The 13,108-nt window shown below is 36.2% G+C and overlaps 3 protein-coding genes across 3 annotated transcripts; all 3 read left to right on the forward strand.

Annotated features, from left to right (window-relative positions):
- The first annotated feature begins 2,272 nt into the window (after positions 1-2,272).
- On the forward strand, positions 2,273-4,802 carry LOC117635741 (heat shock factor protein HSF24). The gene is made up of 2 exons (XM_034370098.1): positions 2,273-2,912; positions 3,746-4,802. The coding sequence occupies exons 1-2, from the start codon at positions 2,709-2,711 to the stop codon at positions 4,445-4,447; spliced, it is 906 nt and encodes a 301-aa protein (XP_034225989.1). The 5' UTR covers positions 2,273-2,708; the 3' UTR covers positions 4,448-4,802.
- A 1,126-nt stretch (positions 4,803-5,928) lies between these two features.
- Positions 5,929-7,688, forward strand: LOC117634688 (red chlorophyll catabolite reductase, chloroplastic). Its single transcript, XM_034368875.1, has 2 exons — positions 5,929-6,286; positions 6,922-7,688. Exons 1-2 carry the CDS (start codon positions 5,933-5,935, stop codon positions 7,534-7,536), a joined length of 969 nt encoding a protein of 322 aa, XP_034224766.1. The 5' UTR covers positions 5,929-5,932; the 3' UTR covers positions 7,537-7,688.
- Positions 7,689-9,251: 1,563 nt separating this feature from the next.
- LOC117635422 (abscisic acid 8'-hydroxylase 4-like) lies at positions 9,252-12,568 on the forward strand. The gene is made up of 9 exons (XM_034369746.1): positions 9,252-9,445; positions 9,557-9,875; positions 10,302-10,454; positions 10,618-10,866; positions 10,964-11,053; positions 11,246-11,324; positions 11,849-11,955; positions 12,091-12,209; positions 12,345-12,568. Exons 1-9 carry the CDS (start codon positions 9,252-9,254, stop codon positions 12,487-12,489), a joined length of 1,455 nt encoding a protein of 484 aa, XP_034225637.1. The 3' UTR covers positions 12,490-12,568.
- Positions 12,569-13,108: the final 540 nt, after the last annotated feature.

Consider the following 13,108-nt stretch of genomic DNA (forward strand, 5'->3'; position numbering starts at 1 on the left):
AGATGTCATTAGGCTGTTGGTTTTTAATTAGAGAGATAAGATATTAAAATACAGATGTGAAATCTCTCTCTCTCCAAATACTTATATCTTCCTTTAAAAATTCATTGAGGCACCAAAATATATCAAGTTTTAAAAGAAAGAGGAAGGAGGTGTCTTATGACTAACAATATATCATTATACATCTTTAAAAAATCATTTTACGCTCCTCAAATTTTGATTTTGCTTTTAAAAATCCTTTATATATGTTTTTTTGTGTTGTGTGAGCTTTTGTTTTCATTTAGTTTAATAAAACTATACTATATAAATCAAATGAGATTTTTTCTTTTGGCAAATAATTCAGATTGGATATTAAGGTTAACTTTTTGCTTTTATTCTTTAAAGTTTCAACAACAACTATTTGTTTGGACGGTCACAAGCAGAAAAACTTTCTTATAATAGGGATAATATTATTTTACTATCTTTAATCAATAATGCAATAATATGTGAAAATGTTATATCGCGTGTTATTGCGCTATTAGTCGGGAATAGCAAAAAATGCTATTCCCGTGCATGAAAGTCTCTCTTGATCACGGGGTCTATAGTTGTTTGTCAAATTTTTTTTTTAAAAAAAGGGGTAACGAAGAAAGGAAGAAATTAATCAAAGTTTGAAGGAGTTAGGTAAAGAGAGAAAAAGGCTCTTGATCGACTTGTTGGCCAATATAAGTCTATATTTAAACCTGTTATTCTTGTCCCGCTTAAGAAAAATGCTTCTTTCTTCTTCTTCTTCTTCTTCTTCTAAAGTCTCTCTACACATTGTTTAAAGTAAAAAAACGGTGAATGCCACGTGGACGGAGATTGATTGATGCAAGTGATAGATCGACGACCACCCTCTAATCTTAAGAAATGGAGTAGAAGCTTCCCCCTCAAAGAAGAAAGAAGCGATCAAAGAACTCCCACCTATATTCCCATTAGAGATATATATTAAAATGGATCCACCTCTCTCATCATTTTCTTCAAGAAAGAAAAAGCGTGTTGTTGGTCCCCTTGTCCTAAGCTAAGCACTTTTAATTATATCATCTTTGAAACACGACTAAAGTGGGGTTCGTGTGGTGGGGTTTCTTTTATATATATATATTTATATATATCAAATCTATCACAAAATGTAGGAAGGTAAAATGTTTATGATGTTATCTTATGAATCTAAATCCTCGTTTAAATTTATATCTATGTAGTGTGTGTGAGTTTAGTATAATATCACATCTTTTAATAAAAAAAGATCTTAAAATAAAATAAAAAAATCCTCAATTAAATTGATTCTTATTTAGATATACAATTAACAAGGATATTGTAAATGGTCATGTGTTGGTTAGGTTTGCTTGATGTGAAAATTAGTTCAATTTAAAAAAGACATGTTAAATTGACGGGTAAAAAAATCTAAATACAAAAAACAACCGACATTATAACAAGTAATACAATATGACTCGTTTCACCCATTTAGAAATTTAATTATAATAAATATTGAATGAATATTCAACTCATTAGATCAACAAAATTCGTTAGCTATCCGTTATTAAAAAGATTATCCTTTTTAAAAAGAAAAAAACTCAAATAAAATGCATTTACATCATAATTTTATTATTAAAACATTATATATGAAACATTTGAATAAAATGTCTAAACTATACGCATTTCGACGAGTTGCTGATGCATTTCACGAACTAACAAGAATACAATTTGTTACTTAACGTGTCACTCATGCGTCCTATTCAGACACTTCACTTTTACATCTGCATTTATATCATGTTATTAGTTAGTAGTATCGTACCACCACGTCAACTAATAGTACTTATCTAAATAAGCTTGCTTTCTTAATTTTTATTTTCTTAATCCATGGGCCATTGGGTTGGGTGGCTGTGTGAGGATGGGGATTGAGTTCTGGTGAGAGGTGATTTCTGGCGGCTTCTTTAAGTTCTTTCTTTTTTAAAATTAAAAATAATAATTTTAAAGTTAAAAAAAAAAGTATTTCATTCACCAGTAAAAAAAATTATTATTTATTTTTAAAAATGACATGATATATTTTCAACGAAAACATAGTAATACAGTACTAATTTATAATTTCTTCGGAGTCTGACGAGATAAGTACTAGATTCAAACATAAATCTAGCAAAAAAAGAAAAAGAAAAATTACCGTACCATTTTATATTATATTTATCAGGAAGAAAGTGTTGGTTTCTAAAAATTTCTAGAACCCGCGTCACTTTCTTTAATTTTGTTGTGGTCTCTTCCTCCATTATAAGAGACACACACGTACACGAATGCGGTAGATGAGAGTTTGTATTTGCTTAGCTTTTGTTTGAGCCTTGAGAAAGAAACTGAAACAAGAGTTATGGTCTTGGTTCTGCTTCCACCCCAAAACCGCCATCGCCATGGAAGCTGGTAGAGGCAAAGCTCGAACCAACACCGTCCTGTCTCGCTTCTTCCTTTCTGGGTTTTACTGCTGGGGCTGGGAGTTCCTCACTGCCCTTCTCCTTTTTAGTTGTCCTAATCCCTCCTCCTCATCCTAAATTCCTAACCAAACTAACCCATTAGTTCAATCAATCCCCAAAACCAAAAGCGGTTGTGGGTTTTGCTAGCTCAATTACATTTTGTAACCAAAGGTTTTTTTTTTTTTTTCACTTTTTGCGTCTTTATTATTGTATCTTTTTTTTTTCTTTATCCATCGGTTGAAGATGGCGCAAAGGTCCGTTCCGGCGCCGTTTTTGACCAAGACGTATCAGTTGGTGGACGATCCGAGCTGGGACGATGTCATCTCGTGGAACGAAAGCGGGACAACGTTTGTTGTTTGGAAGACTGTGGATTTTGCCAGGGATATGTTGCCTAAATATTTCAAGCACAACAATTTCTCAAGCTTCGTCCGCCAGCTTAACACCTATGTGAGTAATTAATTTCTGTTATTTACCTTTTTTTTTGTTATAACTACCGAACTATGTATTTGAGGATTAGACGGCTACTGTGCACCAAACGAAATTTAGTGTTATTTACCATCTTAAATTACGTTGGTTTGGTTATTTATTTATTTTAAATTTACTGTTTTTACATTTGCGCCAATATATGTTCAATATTACATATTAGTTACAAAGATGAGATCAAAACTAGAAATTGAAAATTTTCCATAGAGATTCTTGTTCTCTTTTTTCTTTTTCTTTTTTAATTTTTTATTATAAAAACAGTTGGTGAAGCTTTCTTGTCAATTTAAAAAGAAAAAGAAAAACGTTGAAAATAATTGCCAATGGTCAATACAATTGTTTTATTTGCAACTGGGTATGGGTTGAGCCTTTCCATTTTTTGTTGGTGTTGAAATTGTGACCAGGAATAAACTACAAATAATTATCAATCCATTAACGGGGAAACTGCGACTGAGTAATTTTTTAGATAAGAACAAAAAATTATGGTTGATTTTTGTGTTATATTAATCAAAGATGACATCAATTATGCAAAATTATTTTATGTAAATTGTAAGATAGTAGGATCTAAAAGAGAGAGAAAAAGAAATCATGTCGTTTATATTACTGTAGTATTTTATAATTTTTCTAAATTATCGGTTGTGCAACTCAATAATATAAAAACTTGCAAACGTGGCCCATCTGCCTCCATTTTTCCAAATACGACGGCGGAAAATCGAAGTTTCCAAAATAATCAAATATTCCGTGGACGTGTTAAATTTTAATTATCAATTAACTAAGCGTGCGTTTTGCTTCAATTACAGGGCTTTCGAAAGACGGTGCCGGACCAATGGGAGTTCGCGAACGACAACTTCCGGCGAGGGCAGAAGGAGCTCCTCTCCGAAATCCGTCGCCGGAAATCGGTGACGGCGGGGCCGGGGAAGGCTACGGCCAGCGAGAAATCCGGAGGGCCGTCGACTCCATCGAACTCGGGGGAGGAGATGGCGTCGACTTCGACGTCGTCGCCGGACTCGAAGAACCCGGGGTCGGTGGAGACAGCGGCCATGGGTCAAGCGTCTGATTTGTCGGGCGAGAACGAGAAACTGAAGAAGGAGAACGAGAATTTGAGCTCGGAGCTGGCGCAGACGAAGAAGCAATGCGACGAGCTCGTAGGATTCCTGATGGATTACCTGAAAGTGGGGCCCGATCAGATCAATCGCATCATGCGGCAAGGAAGCTATGTGTCCACCCGTGATGTAGATGATGATGATGATGATGATGATGATCTCGATTTTGATCGTGATGAGAATGATGCTGCTGATGATGACGATGACGACGGAAAACAAAAGGAGGGCTTGAAGCTGTTTGGGGTTTGGGTGAAAGGGAACGAGAAGAAGAAGAGTAAGAGAACGGAGCGAGATGAGAAATTTGGGGTTGGTATTGGTGTTGGCGGGACCTACGCGAAGAAGATGAAGAGCGCGGAGTTCGGCGCGCCGATGGTGAAGAGCGGGAAGGTATGCAACTGAGCTAGCTGAAAAGGCCTGTGCGCCTGCCCGGATGATGTTGAAAAACTTTGTTACTGTAGAAGTTGTTTTAATTTTACATGAAACACCAAACGGTTAAGGTAGTTCCGTAAAGAAGCAATAGACAGAAAAGTTACGGTTGTGTAATATTATAGTTGAAATAAGGATGAATGGTTTTTGAATTGGAAGTCTGCTGTTCAAATGATGCTACTTTGGGCCGTGGAGATCAAAAGGCAATCCGACTCAAAAGGGTCCCTCTGCCCCCCATCATTTGAAACTTCATAATCATTTTCCACTTTTCTTGTAAATGAATTTGGATTGATGATTCTAGATTTTGTTAGATCTCAAATTCAGGCAATTAAGGGAATTGTCTTCATTCTTTGAACTAACACTTTTAGCTTTCGACACAAAACTAACTCATATTTCGTTGAACTAACACTTTTAGCTTTCTTAAACCAAAATAACCAAAAAAGTAGGTTCCAATTTCTATTAAATTCTTTCCTCTTTTTTTTTTTTTTTTTTCTACAAAATGTGAGTAACTAAAGAGGGCATTATTGCCAACGAGGATTCGTTGAGTTGGTAAGGATCGTTCTCTTCGCTATCAAGGCCTAGGTTCGAGTTAAGCTACCAACAATTCATCTTGGTGAGTAAATTGTAAAAATAAAAAATGAGACTAAGACCCAGTTTGTAAGTCCTCAAAGAGGCTTTCGTATGTCCTTGGCCTTGGAATGGGTGGCCTCTCCTCCCCCTAAACTTTTTATAATCTAAAGAGGGCATTCTTGAAACTCCAGTTCCAAATGCATATGCAGTATCTTCAAAGACGCAGATTATCTTCAACTAAGCTCTACACAAGTACTCAGCAAAGTAGAGTTGAATTTTTTATACCTAAAAACAAAAAGGCAACAGAGACCATTACAGTTCAAACTCTTTTTGTTTTTTTGTTTTTTGTTTTTATAGAAGAAACAAACTGTATTAAGAAAGAACCCAAATTACAACAAAAAGTAGCCAAAGTTCAAACTCTCTTTTTCAATTCTATTTTCGCCACAGCTTTCTCAGCAACAAAACAAGAGGTAAAGATTGGAAACGAAGAATACCTCTATATCCAGAACAGAGAACTCCGAAAATGAAGCAATTCAGCGCAATATCAAAACCCGGGGTCACAAATGTAAAGTAAAATTACATTGTAAAAAAAAAAAAACAAATGATCACCGATTATTAAGGCAGCAAAGTATTGAATCTGAAATGAAAAACGGTGTCGTCTTAGAGAGGTTGAACTGTGTACAAACGAAAGTGAATTGAACAGGAGATCGGTGGCGGGAAATATAATTGCAGTAAGTTATTAAAGAGTATAGCCGCACGGGTATACTTAAGCGTATAGCCGCCCGGCTATACTATTTAAATATTAATATATTTTAAAAGTATATTTTCGGCCACATAAATATCGCACGAGACTCATAGATAACACAAAAGCCACTGAACACTGAATGAATGGCTGCTATCTTCCGCCACATTTTACGGACTCCACCACCGCCCTCCTCCTCTTTCCCTCGCCCTGCTTCTTCTTCACCTTCATCTACACTTCTCTCAAGGCCCTCCTGCATCCGCGCCGCATCATCTCCCATGGACATTCACAACCAAGCGAGCAAAATAAAGTTCACAGACTTCCCCTACGTGTCGGCCCCACACAGGAACCTCATGGTTGATCTTGTATCGATATTAGAGACGCGCCTTGGCTCGGAGCTCCTCCCTTGTACCCTTCCTCCCGACGTACAATACTACCAGAACGAGACTGGCACCAACCATGCATCCCTCCACATCAGATCCGGCCTCGCCTCCTCCCCTGTAATTTTTCTCAATCCCTCTGTTTCTTCTTGTTCTTTTTTTCACAAACAAAATCATAGGTGATGCATATAGTTAATTACTTATGCTACTTAACAATGTGTGGTTATTTGGTGCTAACTTGGACACTTCATTAAGTGAAAATGTGGATAAGTAATGGTTTGATGCAAATTGGGTTTTAAAGTGGGTGATTAGCTTATGAGAGTAAATTGGGTTGATTTCTTTCATTTATGGATCATTTTTTGGGGGGCTGAAATTGGACATCCCTTAAATTTTTAATTGTAAAATGTAATATAACAAGTGTAGAATGTAGTATCTACATCGTCATAAGGCTTGTAACTCAAGTGATTACGCTAATTACTTTGCATCCAAAGTCTTGTGTTCGAATCCACCTCCATCAATATCAGTTGTCTAAACAAATACTGACTGAATATCGATAATGTAACAAGTACTGCATATTAGTAGCCGGTACGAAACAATCTTTTGCCTAACTCCATATGCCACAAAAATAAAATAAAACTTAGTACATATACCTTAGACTTTGCTCTTGAAGTTTGTAGATAAACTTTTTGATTCTTACATATACATGGTCTAGGGATGAATAATTTTATACCTCTTAATTGACATTTATGTTTCAGGTTGATTTCATATTAGGAAGTTGGCTGCACTGTGAGCTACCAACAGGTGGAGCATTGAACATTACAAGCCTCTCATCCTATCTGAACCAAACCACAGATGCACCAAATTTCCTACTTGAGCTCATCCAGAGCAGCCCAACCTCCCTGGTCCTCATCCTTGACTTGCCTCCCAGAAAAGACCTTGTCCTCCACCCTGACTACCTGCAAACATTTTATCAAGACACCCAACTGGACACACCCAGGCAAAGGCTTGACAAACTTGCTGAGGCTAAACCCTACTTCTCTTCATCGCTATACATCCGCAGTGTTGTGTCTCCAACAGCCATTTTGGTTCGGATTGAAGCAGAGGCTGATGGGCAGCGACAAAGCCTGGAGGAGATCATAGAGAACCATGTGGGTCCCATTGCAAAGGAGGTGCTGGGAATTTGGCTGGATCAATGTGCTAGTGGGAAGAGAGAAGTGGAAGAGGATGAGAGGGCTTACCTAAAGAAGAGGGATGATTTGATCAAGAGGAAGACTATTGAGATTGATTTGGGGTCCAATTTCCCTAGATTGTTTGGGCCTGATGCCGCAGATCGAGTATTGGGTGCCATTAAAGAAGTTTATAGGGTATGATCAGATCAAGCATGGGACTAATGTGCTTGATTTGATCAATGTGGAAAATAACAAATACCAGTGATATGATATTAATAGGAAGGATTTGGCAAAGTCTGATGTGTTTACCTGAGTTTAAAGAAGAAAAAAAAACACAACGAGAATTGTATAAATTTCAGCTTGAAATCATCTTCTTTTGGGTTAGGCTATGAATACTTGTACAAATAACTACATTTGTTGCCTTTAAAAGGAAAATATGGTGCTACAAATATTTTCACTCTTGCCTAAACCATTCCAAGTTCCAATAGTAACTAACCTCATATCATATCACATAAAATCACCCAACACAACTCCAAAGAAATGACATAATTCATAAGCTTTGTGGATTGAACTTCCTCCAAGAGGCAAGCCTAGGAAATTTTTTCGAGATTCTTTCGGATCCAATTGAAGTCACAGTGTTTCATTTATTTATATGTGAGAGAGATCAACATTAAGGTCTCCACGCATCAAAATTTCGAGATTAATTTCAAATCCAACTGAAATAGTGGTGTTTAATTTCTTTCCACACGATTTACTTACCATCTCTTTTTTTTTTTTTTTTTTTTACTCATTTGTTATAACTTATATGTCATTATTGATGAAAACTTGACTAATTTTATGTGGTAGTGGCTTGGTTTGGTTGAATCTTTCCACACAAAGTGATAAAATCCAGTGTGTTTTCAACCACAAGGCCCAAAGGCAAGGGCCTGGGTGATGTAGCTTCTAGACTCTCTGGTCCCAAGTCTCATGTAGCATCTTTTGATCTTTTACATCAGGCGCCATTCATGTACAGTAAAATCAAATCATGACGGCCACCTAACGTCCTAACCGTTGAGATTGACATCTCGAGCTTATCAGAAATGTATCAAGGACCGTCCAGCTGGAGTGGATCCCATTCTAGTACTTTCCATGTCTGCACCACCGACTTAAGTCCCCACGTGGTTCGGCAGATGTCATGCCCGCCGTCCGATGAGTTTTGTGGAAGACCTTGTCCATCCGCAACGGTAACCGCCTTGGACAATGAAATTGATAGTGGCATTTTAGTAGTTGAGTTCGCAATAAAAAAAACAAAACAAAACAAAACAAAAGAGAACATCGTATTTGATTTGATCCGATTAAAAACCTAGAGGTTTCGATGTTTGTTATGTATATAGTTCCATATGCAAGTGTAGCTATATAAACCAAACCAAACGTCAAGCGCCAATCTAATGTCCATGTGATTTTTTCAGTGTGGTAACACTAGAAAAAAAAAGAAACAAGGAAAATGTTTAGTGCCGTAACCCACCCCACCCTCGATGCCAATAACCACTGTAATTATCGTATTTCTTTTCGAAAGTCGCCAAAATTGCGGGTATGGTGCTTAATTTATTTCGGGTCTCTTTTGTTAGTGGTTCATTTTTGAGAATTAACTTAACTCATATTTACAAGCGAGTTTGAATTTAAATAAATAAAACATGTTGCATCATTTAATCACCAAAATTTGGTTTAAAAAAAATTGGACTTGTAGAATTTGCCTAAGTAACCGGCAAGCAAGTAGTGTCCACTGAAATTGGATGGCAGAGAATAACTCACATAAGCATATTGTCACAGTCAGCCTTCTACTCGCCCTATATAATTAAGCAGAACCCATCCCTTAGGCCACACTTTTACTCACTGCCTTTTCCTAGCTATCTCAGTCAGAGAGAGTGTCTTCAGATATGAACACTTTTCTTCTCTACTATCCTTTTCTTTTTGCTCTACTCTCATTCATCTTCTTACTTGCAAAACAATTGAGATCAAGAAAACCCACACCCATTCTACCTCCAGGCTCTATGGGTTGGCCCTATCTAGGTGAAACCCTGCAACTCTACTCTCAAAACCCAAATGTCTTCTTTGCCACTAGGCAAAACAGGTAATTAATCAAATTCACTACTTTTCAAGACTGAATTAAGATCTTAATAATTCAATTAATTATATAATTAATTTATATGGTGTATATATATATTTATACATACACATATAGGTATGGAGAAGTTTTCAAGACTCACATACTTGGAAGTCCTTGTGTAATGCTATCTAGCCCAGAGGCAGTGAGGTTTGTGTTGGTGACTCAGGCACACTTGTTTAAACCCACTTACCCTCAAAGTAAAGAAAAATTAATTGGTCCTTCAGCACTTTTCTTTCACCAAAACGACTACCATGCACAAATAAGAAGATTGGTTCAAGCTTCATTGTCCTTGGATGTTACCCGGAACTTGGTCCCAGATATTGAAGCCATTGCCATTTCTCTCTTGGATTCATGGTCTGGAAAAGTTGTTAACACCTTTTATGAATTAAAGAAGGTTGGGCAAAGTTTCTTTCTTTCTTTCTTTCTTTTTTTATAAGTTAGCAAAAGTTAACTGTTCGGATAATCTACTTATATTTTCTGTGTTGATATTGTACTTGTATTATGTTCGAAACTTGAAGTTTTCGTTTACATTGGAAAGTTTAAAATGATATAAACATAGGGTTTACACTCAAACTAAATATTAAGTAAAATGCACATGTACATTTAGTGTGTTTTTTTTTTTTTTTCCCTACATATAACTTTTAAGTACAATTCCATTTTTGGCAAACCTAATTTTTTTACCTCCAACTAATAAAAACTTTTTTAATGCCTAATATAACTAACTTGTTATGTTCTTAAACTCAAGGGGTTTTGAATCAGTATGCTGCTTTAACTAATGAATTCTTCAATATCTACGGATGTTTACTCTGCATGATGGCAGTTCACATTTGATGTTGCTGTCTTGTTTATCTTTGGTCACTTGAAGAATCACCACCACAAAGAACTGCTCAAGGAAAACTACTACACACTAGACAAAGGTTACAATTCTTTCCCCACAAACCTACCTGGCTCTTCGTACAATAAATCGGTCTTGGTAAGCATAACAATGCCATGATCATGGATTAAGTTTAATTGTATCTTAATCTCTTCAGGAGGTAAACTAATCAAACTAAGTTACTCTCTTTTCTTTTAATGTTTAATATTCTCTTGCTCAATATCTTTTGTGGGGGGATGGGAATCTAAATTTATTTGTAAAGGCAAGGAGAAGACTAAGCTTAATTGTCAGTGAGATAATAAAGGAAAGAGAGGAAAAGAGTTTGGTGCAGAGAGATCTACTGGGCAGCCTACTGAACTTCAAGGATGAGAAGGGACAAACCTTAACGCACAATCAAATAGTGGACAACATCATCGGGGTAATGTTTGCCGCTCAGGACACCACAGCCAGTCTCCTAACTTGGATGATCAAATACATTCACGATGACTCAAACACTCGAGAAGCTATCCAGGTCAGAATTTATAGCATGCATGGCCCCATTTTTGTGACAAAAAAATTAATTAGTACCAATGCCATGGAACGTTAATGGGAAATTAGCGTTAATATAGATTGAGCAGAAGGCCATTTTTGAGTCAAATGATGGAGGAAACCATATGCTGTGTTGGGCTCAGACTAGAAACATGCCCCTTACCAGCAGGGTAAGTAGAATTTGACAGTACTTTTCGAGAAAATCTTGGCTTCTTATTCGTTTTTACCGACAAATTACAGTTTCACAAGTGCATAATAAACTTTTCTTTTTGTGTTTATAAAGAGATTTTCTATATATGTATATATATAGTGATTTGCATGTATTAAGGTCACTTTAAATGAGAAGCTTTGTATGATCTCAGGCTATAAAGGAGAGCTTGAGGATGGCAAGCATCATCTCTTTCACCTTTAGAGAAGCAGTCGAAGATGTTAAATATAAAGGTAGGCTTAGAATAATCTCATTCTTTATCCAACGGAAATCATATGAGAATCTGGTAAACTTTTATGAATTTCTGAGGGTGTTTGGCCTGTACCTAAAAAACTGAAGAAAAAAGAAAAAACTGGCAAGAGTTTAATTACCATGCACCGTGCACGTACACGAATCATTGAAGCTTTGAAAACGACAGTAAAAGTGCTTAACACTGTTGGTGACAGATGACATCGCCTGAAAATGGATAGATTCCAACTCAATTATTCAGGAAAATTAAGTATAGAAACAAAATAAAAACATGGCACACGAGCCCCACTCTATTAAAAGCCACACGAACTGTATAAGTCCTTTTCCAACCCTGTAAGTATATGGGCACATTATTTCTCATGCATGGCATGCTAAAACTCTGGAGTAGTGAAATTAATTTTAATTAGAAAAACTTTACCTTACAAAAAGAAAAAAAGAAACAAAAAAGACGAAAAATCCTATAAAATAGTATGTACGTTTACTTAGTTGAGTTTTCCGTGTACAACAGGATACTTAATCCCAAAGGGATGGAAGGTACTGCCTTTGTTCCATAACATTCATCACAATCCTGATTTTTTCGTTGATCCGCATAAATTCAATCCATCAAGATTTGAGGTATGAAAGACTTGAGAGATATAACCTAATTGAAATTTAATCCCTAGCTTTATCTCTTCTGTTCTCTTTCATAATTTCCTGTTTGAATGTATAAGAGAAAAACTAATTCATGAGCTTCTATTTGATTGCATGAAGCTTGGAATAAAACCCAACACATACATGCCATTTGGCAATGGACTCCACACGTGCCCAGGAAATGAAGTTGCCAAGCTACAAACGCTCATTTTTATCCACCATCTTGTTAACAAGTTCAGGTAACGTAAATCAAATCATGAATTAAGAAGAGAACTGCACATTTGTTCTTGGTTTAATTAATTAATAAAAAAAATTAATGCCGCATATTAATTAATATTATATATTGAGAAAGAGATGGTGTTGATCTGGTGCAGGTGGGAAGTAGTAGGGTCCGGTGGGGTTCATTATGACCCATTTCCAATACCTCAGCGAGGACTTCCTGCCAAGTTTTGGAAAGAAACCTGCACCCAAGGAAGGACATCAAAGCTAGCAAGCAGGGAGGAAAGCAAGCTGAAGTAGCTTTAAAAAGCGCCAATGTTTTAGCACTTTCAAAATCTTCACCAAATTGTCTATGAAATATAAACTTGTGAATTTCTACATCATATTCTTCCCTCTATAAAATGGTACCCCTTTATCCATATATGTAGTGGTGAAAACTGGTCACCATCTTGTTACATAAGTGAAAATTGTTATATATCCTGTAATTTATATATATATGTATATATATATATATATATATCATGCAAATGTTTCTTTTCTTTGTTTTTATACCACTTTAGTTATATGATGTTACTATCACACTGAAAATTACGTAAGCAATTTATAAATGAGTACTTAAGTTGACACTCAACACAAAGATTAAAAATCTCATTTTGATGCTTAAAAATTAAGAAAAAATAATAATATTAAAAAAAATTCTTCAAACCAAAAAATAGAAACTGACTGGACCTCTATGTCATCGAGGGGACAGCCGGACCCTCCTTCCTAAGTCCTAACAGTCCACACTCCCACCCCTTTCCCTGCCTTGACCGTATTCTGCATATTACTAGTGTGGCGATAACACCGCATAATCGCTTTTCAATAACTAAAAGTACTTTCAACGAACTAAAACTAGTTACTGTAATATTTGGTTGAAATT

Source organism: Prunus dulcis, chromosome 7 (assembly GCF_902201215.1).
Source record: "Prunus dulcis chromosome 7, ALMONDv2, whole genome shotgun sequence".
Classification (NCBI taxonomy): Eukaryota; Viridiplantae; Streptophyta; class Magnoliopsida; order Rosales; family Rosaceae; genus Prunus; species Prunus dulcis.

What these genes read in the sequence shown, in the direction of transcription:
- LOC117634688 (XM_034368875.1), top strand. Translation starts at nt 5,933, where the DNA reads ATGGCTGCTATCTTCCGCCACATTTTACGGACTCCACCACCGCCCTCC. An exon ending in CCGGCCTCGCCTCCTCCCCT is followed by an intron (nt 6,287 to 6,921) that starts GTAATTTTTCTC and finishes TTTATGTTTCAG; the next exon opens with GTTGATTTCATATTAGGAAG.
- LOC117635422 (XM_034369746.1), top strand. Translation starts at nt 9,252, where the DNA reads ATGAACACTTTTCTTCTCTACTATCCTTTTCTTTTTGCTCTACTCTCA. An exon ending in CGTACAATAAATCGGTCTTG is followed by an intron (nt 10,455 to 10,617) that starts GTAAGCATAACA and finishes TTATTTGTAAAG; the next exon opens with GCAAGGAGAAGACTAAGCTT. An exon ending in ACACTCGAGAAGCTATCCAG is followed by an intron (nt 10,867 to 10,963) that starts GTCAGAATTTAT and finishes GCGTTAATATAG; the next exon opens with ATTGAGCAGAAGGCCATTTT.
- LOC117635741 (XM_034370098.1), top strand. Translation starts at nt 2,709, where the DNA reads ATGGCGCAAAGGTCCGTTCCGGCGCCGTTTTTGACCAAGACGTATCAG. An exon ending in TCCGCCAGCTTAACACCTAT is followed by an intron (nt 2,913 to 3,745) that starts GTGAGTAATTAA and finishes CTTCAATTACAG; the next exon opens with GGCTTTCGAAAGACGGTGCC.